The sequence below is a fragment of the Malaclemys terrapin genome, chromosome 2, assembly GCF_027887155.1.
Source record: "Malaclemys terrapin pileata isolate rMalTer1 chromosome 2, rMalTer1.hap1, whole genome shotgun sequence".
NCBI classification, from domain to species: domain Eukaryota; kingdom Metazoa; phylum Chordata; order Testudines; family Emydidae; genus Malaclemys; species Malaclemys terrapin.
The window spans coordinates 80,433,033-80,442,010 of NC_071506.1; the positions used below are offsets into that span (position 1 = coordinate 80,433,033).

The window sequence follows — 8,978 nt, forward strand, 5'->3', positions numbered from 1 at the left end:
GGAGAATGGGGGTACCGGTAAGTTTAAAATGCCAGTTAACTAGGAGGGAGGGAGTTTGGGTGCAGGAGGGGGCTCAAGGGCATGGGGAGTGGGGTGTAGGAGGGGGCTTGGGGTGTTGGATCCAAGGGACACTCTCCTCAGGCGGCTCCCCGCAAGCAGCTGCTCCTAGGCAGAGGCACGACAGGCGGCTCTGCGCTCTGTCCCCACCGCAAGTGTTGGCTCTGCAGCTCCCACTGGCCGTGAACCAGGGTCAATGGGAGCTGCGGTGGCGGCGCCTTCGGGCAGAGACAGCATGCAGAGCCGCCTGTTGTGCCTCTGCCTAGGAGCAGCCGGGACAGGTCGCCACCCATACCCACACACCCTCTCAGAGGCTGTACTCCGAATCCTCTCCCACACCCTAATGACCTGCCAGCCCCGTGCCAGCCAGACGATAGACCGGACTTTCAATGAAGATCAGAAATGCCAGTTTATAGAGCTTTCCAGTTGGTGAAGTGCCGGATAAAACATCTTTTACTGTACTAACATACCCATTTTACAGATAGAGAATAGAGGCACAGAGAATCATAGAATTTAAGGCCACTAGGGACCACCAGATCACCTAGTATAACCTCCTGTGTATCTTAGGTCACCAACACCCACATACTAAATCCAGAGAAAGAGCAGGGCAGATAAAAAAAATCTATGTCTTTTTTCATTAAAAAAAAATCAGATATTTAAATATAAATCAGATTTTTTTTTAAATGTAAATATGGGTTTATTTTTAAAAATGAATCTATTTAGAATTAAATTTGAAATTATGACAATCTGTGTTAAGGCTTAAACTCATTATAATCTATTAAAGTCATTTAAATTAAATTAAAAAGTAATATTAAGCAGTACATTTTTGCTGCCAAGTTTTCAAGAAAGTCAGACCACTGAACTGGCATGGAAATCACTGCCTAAGCATCTGGAACCAGAGTTTGTTGAAGTACTAACCCTTCCTAAGATCATTGAACCTCAGAAACAGATTCCTCTGCCATACTGTGGCTTTGAGTACACTGTTACTAACACAGGTTCAGTTCCACCACTGTTAACATTTGGCAGCCCTAGTCTAGACTGGTCAGAGGCTAGTACCGGCATTTTAAGAGCTGTTTTAATTAGTTTTCCTTTGCACAAGATTAGATGGCATACTATGCAAAACACTGTCAGCAGCTGGTCTACAGCAGAGTTCTTAATGTTGCTAACAATTAGGCTTGGTCTGCACTAACAACTTATGTTGGTATAACTACGTGGGAAATCCACACCTCTGAGCGCTGTTCTACCAACTCAACTCCCAGTATAGACAGTGCTATGGCGACAGGACAGCTTCTTCCATCAATACAGCTACTGCCTCTCAGGGCGGTGGAATACCTATGCTGAAGCTCTCCTGTCAGCATAGATAGCATCTTCACTGAAGATGACTATAGACAAGTGTAGACAAGCCCTGAAAAAGGTGAACTGGTGTTAACAAAAGTGGGAAAAGTTGCAAAAACTGGCATAAACAAGGCCTAAAGTGGACATTAACTTGTACTCAAAATTTCCTTCAAGTTCTGTCCGTGTCAGGCTGTGTAATATGTTTTGGTGCTGAATCATGGACTTTTGACAAAATGCACCCCCAGAAAAACCAAAGAACATGCAAATCTGGAGAAATGCCTTTTAAGACAATTAAAGCATCTATTTACGGAGGCTGCTATCCAGCCCTTTAAATATATAATTAAAACCAAGTTCTGGAGATCCCCTGTCTCTCTCTGATAATATATAAAGCCTATTGTACTGTAAAGGAATAATCAGGAAAATTCTTTAGAAAATCTAATTGGCTTCTAATTTAACTGCTAGTGGGGTTAACGAAACTATATTTTTTCCTTAATAAAACTATATTCTACTATCCGAATACTGTTAAATAGTTAAAATTAGTAAAGTCAATTTCCAAGGGTCTCTCTCCCCATAACATTCTATTCCAATAATGTTATTTTTTATCTACCCTTCCTGCCTGCTCTTCATTTTTCCCCCTCATTCATGTGTCACTTTATCATTTCGCCTCTTAATTCCGTTATACTTCACTTTCAGAACACTTCATCTATATTTTACATGGGGATCTTTTTACTCAGGACCATTATATGGATTTTTAACGTTTTTTTCATTGATATATATAATTTGGCTGAAAAACTAAGTACAAAAAAACTTCACAAAGCAAAAAAAGGACAAACAAGGAAGTGTAAATAACCCTCTTTTGCTACACACACACACACACACACACCAGCTTTTCCCCCTTGGGTGTCCTTTCAATTAAAATTATTCTGATTCAGACAAAATAAATACGTATTCTGGCAACTTCATATGGATTATAGGATATCTACAGAGAAAACATTAAAATAAAACAAAAACATATAGTCACATCTGTCCAGATCAACTTTGTATGACTTCAGACCCAAATACTTTAAAGAGAGAAACTAGCAGAGACCCTTTGCTGAGCACAAGTTTTTGCAGAATCTGAACCTTTGTCATGAAAAAGAAAAGATTTTTTTTTAAGGGAGGCTTGTACAGGGCCAGCTCCAGGCACCAGCCTGGCAAGCAGGTGCTTGGGGTGGCCACTCCGGAGGGGGGCGGCACGTCCAGCTATTCGGCGGCAATTCGGCGGACAGTCCCTCACTCCTGCTCGGAGCGAAGGACCTCCTGCCGAATTGCCGCCGCAGATCGTGATCGCGGCTTTTTTTTTTTTGGGCTGCTTGGGGCGGCCAAAACCCTGGAGCCGGCCCTGGGCTTGTATCCCATACACTTACATACACAACGTGACCCTTAAATACACAACGCAATTTACCTCAATCTAAATAAGAGAGAATGACTACTACCAATATTTATGTATCTATCATTCTAATGATTTTCTAAGGCCTTGACTATGCTAAATTTCTTGGGGAAATCTCCCACCATTGCACTAAAACTAGTGCAGCTGCACTGATGATAGCAAAGTGAGAGCAAAAGTGGAGACAGGACACTAGTGCATGTTCACCAGTGTTTTTACTACCATATCATCTAGACCTACTCTATTCAGGTATAATTGACACAGTGGTAAAAACACCAGTGTCATCATGTCTACTCTTCTGCCCTCACCTTTGCTACCACAGGTGAAACTGCCCTGGTGCTGGTGCAATAGCAGGAGATTTCCTGAGGAGGTCTACTGTAGACACAACCTAAGGCACCTGTTGAGGTATCTAAGGGTTGTGAACATGTATGGGGTCACTGTATATGTAGAGATTATAATAAAGGCAGCCCTTTAGCCTTATCTATACCAGAACATTCTGTTTCTGCTGTCAGCAAAGGGTGCAGCAACACAGTGCAACAACTGGTTAGCACTTGTGATACAAGGTTAAGTTTGTCACTATTTCAAGAAGACTTCATCCAAGATTTAATGTAGTGTTGAAAATGGTTTGGTCCTGTCTACACTGGCATTTAAACCATTGTTAACATCGGTGCAGCTGCAGCTGTCCTGCTTTCTGACAAGTACTGAACAAGTATAGCCTACCGTGCTATAGACTTCACAAGAAATGGAGTCTGAGTTTGTGTCAGTCAATACTGTGCTTGTTGGCCTGGGTCAGGGATTAACTCTTGAGAATGTCAAGGATCATTTAGAAAAAAGGCTTGGCCAAATCCCCATGTACACAGGCTGATGAACTATCCAGGGATTATGTGATAACATGATGCTCCTCCAATCATGCTAGAACCTGGTTTGGTTTTACTTATATACAAAGGACCAAGGTAAACCAGGGTGCTACTGTAAACTCAGGCTGTGCATTACTGAGGTTTGCCAGGGTAGACACAACTTGTCATATGCTGCACTGAGGGTCAGTGATACCATTTTCTATCACAGCCTGAAAGAACAATGTGTAATAGTGACCAGAGCATGGTTTTATAACAATATTGAAGCATGGGTCTTTAAAATAAATCCATGTCCACACTGGTCATGCTAGAATTATGCAGCATCAGCCTTGTTTTAACACAGTTCTTGGTAGTGTAGTTTCAGAGTTTTAAACTACACTCCGGTGATCGCCTTAAAGTAAAGAGGAGAGTGAACAGAAAACTGAATTAGGAATATAAAATGCATGTGTTGGGAGATGGATTATTTTAAAGAAACTGCAGCACTTGAAGATTTGAACTCAAGATTTAATAATTTTCCCGATACATAATTCAAAGAATGATCCTGCAACAGCTAGAGTTTCAGTTATGTAAAGTACATTCCACAAATCTGCCAACAAAACAGCGAGCGAGAAATGAAAGAAAATAAATTGTTGGACAAACCATTCTCTCTTGCTTCCCACTGGCAATATCTACAGGCATTCCACACTGAAGCCTGTCTGGTAGACTGCACGTGTCTGAATTTCAAGATACCGAGCCTCAAGACATTGTTTGATTTTGGCCTGAATTCATCACCAGGGCAGGTGTGCATTTGCTAGTGATTTAATTATCCTCGTCTCCTGCAGTTCTCCCAAGTGTGCAGAATGATGATCTCAGTCTGAAAACTGAAACTGCAACAAGCAATCTATGGAAGTATGCCAACGTACACAATTTACACCCAATGAAGATAAAGGTCCTATCTACACAACAGAAAAGAACCACATTGCAGGTCTTGGTTACACCATAATAATATCTGACAGTTACGTGCCCCACAGCAGGCCAGGTATGCTATTAAATACTAATTCACATCTGCGCATTACTACTATCAGCCAATCCCAGACATGCCATTTATCCATCATTTTGAATAACTGAAATGCACAGCTTTGCACTGAATCTGTTCACTGAAAATCATCCTAATTTAGCGAATGGCCAACTTACCAATATGCTGATTAAGGGAAATAGACTGTATGCTAGACTGTGGGTTGGACAGTGCCTTATAGGCTCAGCCCATATCAGGTAGTTGAGTTGTGTGGAGGGGCCTCACTGCAGTGGAAACCCTAAGAGGAATGGTGGATGACTCACACTGAATTCTTTCTGGAGCTCCCTGGGAGCGCAAACTCCACTACACACTATGCCATGCATTGAAAGTGTACACTAAGGGTGCCAGATTAGCTCCAGAGAGGGCCATTCTGCTCCTCCTCATCCTCTTTGGGGAGGCTAGTGATGGCACTAGCATAGAGCAGTGACTCCACTCCCCATCCACTTTGTGGTTACCCCATGAACCAGGCATAAGACTAGGAGAAGCTGCTGGGACCATCTCCCCTTGCATGTACAAACTTGTGTAGGGCCAGCCACAATCCAGACCAGTACATACCTCAATAGTAAGGCACAACGGAGGGAGTTAAATGCACAGTATCACCTTTTTAACTTAGAATTTCCTTGTTATTGTGGCTATTGTCAATATCAGCCCCAACCTTACATAAAGGAGTGTGATTCTCTCCCTGTGAGTTTTTTAAGACATAGTACTATATGTACGTGTGCTTGTGTTTATTTAAATCTTATGAGCTAAGATTTCATAGGAATTTAATGCACTTTTGTCCATTTTTGCAAGTCTTACCGCAAAGATAGATTCTCTTCCCTTATTTAAAGTGTATTTGAACTTGAGAGGTGGAGCAGTTTGATAATATGTACACTGTGCTCTTATCACATTTTCTGGCTGGATTTCCCTGGCCTTTTGAAAGAATTTCTAACTCCTCTTGAATCACAACAACTGCTGGTAAACTACAGAAGTATTCATGTTATGTATCTCAATGGGGCTTTGTTGAAACTGGAGAGAGAGACTGCTGTATTCACGTTTATACAAATACTGTAAGAAGCAAAACATGTTTCCTTGAGCCAGGTCTGAGCTATCAGTAATTCTTCCAGGAATTTGGATCAGGCACAAACCACAACTGACTTCTAACCCAGCAACTGTAAGGTAAATATTTAACAAAGGGAATTCTCCTTCTTTCTATCCTCTCCCTACATACAGTAAAACCTCATTAATTCACACTTACAAGTGGTATAGTATATAAAAAGACAAAAGACAAGAAAGCAAGGATATTGCATCATGGAATTAACTTTGTTTACTTATTTGATTTTGTTTATTTGTAGTTTATATTTAATGACTTATAATACTTTATAGAATGTTAGTAGTATGAGATCACACTACACTATTCTGTTATTAAAGCACTGCTTTAATAGGGAGAGATTGCTGTATTTTCTGTTCAAATTATGTGGTGTCTGTGTTAACCAAGTATCAAACAGCAAGGTTCAGCTGAATATGTAAGGGAGAAGGGATAGCCTTATGCTTAAAGCACAGAACTAAGAGCGAAGGTATTCCTGCCTATCACAAACTTCCTCTGGGACCTTGGTCTAGTCACTTAATCTGCATCCCGGTTTTCCCATCTGTAAAACAGAATGTTGTGCAGTTTGTTAGTATTGGTAAAGCACTTTCAGATTTTCTGATGAAAGGCATTATAGAAATACAAAGTCAATTGAGAATAGATTATAGTGTGATATTGAAGAAAGGTACTATCAACATTTGTTGAGGATAGCACACTCCTCTTGATCTTTCCCCTGAAAAAAACTATGGAGAGAAACTCCCCCCAAACAGGAATTATTCTTGAAATAAAACTGATACAACACAACCCCCTTTTCAAGTTCCTATAAAAATGGCTTGCCTAGTCCTTCTATCAATTGTAGTCACAAGTTTGACCCCATAATTCTATAACAACCTATTTTAAATCCTATTTTGACCCTCTTCTAACTTTCTCCTTCACTCCTACCCCAAAACAAATTCCTTTGAAAGTCCTAGAGAATGTTTGTCAAACTATCTCCAACATCTCTCCTGTAGTAATGTACTGCCAGAGCTGATACTGCATGTCTATTGCATTGGATCAATGGTTAATGTTACTTTTTCCTCACCTCCTGACAGACAAGTACACACAAGTTTCTGCCAAACCACCTGGGGAAAGTGTATTTCTATCAACCCACTCCTGGGAATTTTGCTTTTTTTCCCCCTCTCTTTGTGGCTGTCATAAGGTGCACCTAGGTCTCATAACTAGATAGGTCAGATCAGCATCTGCAGCTTTCTCATCATCCTTTCCTACCACCCCTCCCCTCACACTCTCTTCTCAGAGAGAACAACACCCTCCCCCGACTCCCACAGGAATCTCTGGCATCATCCCACAGGCAGCTTAAGGGGTACATTATGAGGCTCAGGATTCAGTACTTGTAAAAACCAGAACACGTGTTGGGTCTTCTTAATACAACTTTAAAAGGCACTTCCCCCTCCACAGCCTAGAGGGCCCTTTCCTGATGCAGCAGTTATTATTATACACCTCTGCCAGCACTGAAGAAGTGGGGATGGGAACAAGCATGAAAGCCGTAAGGCATCTGATCTACTCTGCCCAACCCTTCAGTGCTTGGGAGGGATTGGGAGAGCAAGGTGATGCTGCACCACTAACTCCTGCACCAAACAGCTTTCCAGGCTGATGGAGTGGAGGGAGATTGCTTTCCAAACTGTAAGAAAAACTGAGTAAGTGGGATTGGACAGTTGGGCCCCTTCCCTGAGCACAGAGGAAATCAGGATCCAGAGGTTACAGCTTCACATCTGTCAGCTCTTCAAACAGCAAAGCAAGGGTGTGGGGAGGGCTGAGGGAAAACAAGCACAGATACAGGAACATACATGTGCCCCTCTTCTCCCGCTCCCTATATTTTTTCCTACAAACAGTAATGAGATCACTGGGTCCTGGCTTGTCTTCCTGACCCACAATACAACCTGAGCCACTTAAAAATATTCACGGAAACATGGCTTAAAGTAACTGCCCCATCAGTTGCTTACTGGGGACTAGTCTTTAACTAGAGGTCAAACAAAATTATACTGCAAGTTTTGGGGAGACTACAAAGTGCTCCCTGAGGGCAGAGGCTGTGCAGGCAAGGTGCGGTCCTGAGTTCAAGCTTCACCTCTTGCCTATTACCTAAAGAAGGGCCAGCACACCACCACACCCAAACACCCCCAGACTTTGGGGGAGCTGAGATTCCGATGGGCACTTTGCCAGGCGGGCCCATCTAGGCTTTTAAGCCTAAACTAACCTGGCCCTTCTGGAGCTCAACCCCCCAACCGTTCCCCTCCCCACGCAAAATCTCTCCCGGGTGGGGGAAAAATCGCGCCGCACGGGCCACCGGCCGGGGAATGAAAGGCGGAGGGGAATGAGACTGAGCCCAGCGCTGCCTCCGGTGCGCACCTGTCCCGCTTCTCCAGGGCGGGCAGCCCGTGTGCCATGCCCCGGAGGCCCCCAGCCCGTGCTAACCCGGGCCCCACTGCGTGTCCAGCGCCCCGGCCGGGGATCCCCGCCGCAGCGAGGGGAGGTACCTGGATGGTGTGCCCCGCGGGGGAGGCGGCCGGTCCTCCCACCAGCTTGCAGTACAGCTCCAGCCGGGGCCTCCCGCCGCCGCTCTCCTCCCCGCAGGTGGCCGTCGCCCGGATGCTGGCTGTCTCGGCCAGGTTGAAATAGGGCGGATGGAGGCTGAGCCCGAGCGCCCCGGAGTCGGGCGACCCCACCTGGGCGGCCCCGGGGCGCAGGGTGAGGAAGGGGGATAAGATCACGAGGAAGAGCCCGGCGCCCGGCGCCAGCGGTGAGGGAGCTGCGCGGCTCCCCTGCAGCGCCGCCGCTGCCATGCTCAGCGGGGTCCCCTGGTGCTGATGGGGCGCACGCGGCGGGGGCAGCCGGAGGTGAGAGGCTCCGTGCGCTCTGCCTGTGCCTCTGCTGTGTGCGGCCCGTGCGAGCCGGGGAGGGAACACCCCCCTCTGGTGCACAGAGCGAGACACGCAGGGCAGCGGACGCAGGAGGGCTTCTGGCTTGTAATGAGGAGTGAGACATGCAGGAAATATTTGGGTCCTGAGGGCTACGAAGTGGGGCCGGAGGGGGCGAGGGAGGGCAGCCCTCTTCTGCTGGACCAACAAATAGTGGCTGATAACCAGAGATGGGCCCAGTGTTGGAATCTGGCTCCCACTCCACAGAGCGCTT

The 8,978-nt window shown here is 45.0% G+C and overlaps 1 protein-coding gene across 3 annotated transcripts in view; it reads right to left on the reverse strand.

Annotated features, from left to right (window-relative positions):
* LAMA3 (laminin subunit alpha 3) overlaps positions 1–8,650 on the reverse strand; it is a 191,451-nt gene extending 182,801 nt beyond the window's left edge. For 2 of the 3 annotated variants that reach the window (XM_054018250.1, XM_054018248.1), the window contains exon 1: positions 8,324–8,649. In XM_054018250.1, the coding sequence (XP_053874225.1) occupies positions 8,324–8,629 (306 nt within the window). In that variant the 5' untranslated portion in view covers positions 8,630–8,649. Of the gene's footprint in view, positions 1–8,323 lie in introns of all 3 variants that reach the window. The other variant, XM_054018249.1, reaches the window with a different exon arrangement.
* Between the last annotated feature and the right edge of the window lie 328 nt (positions 8,651–8,978).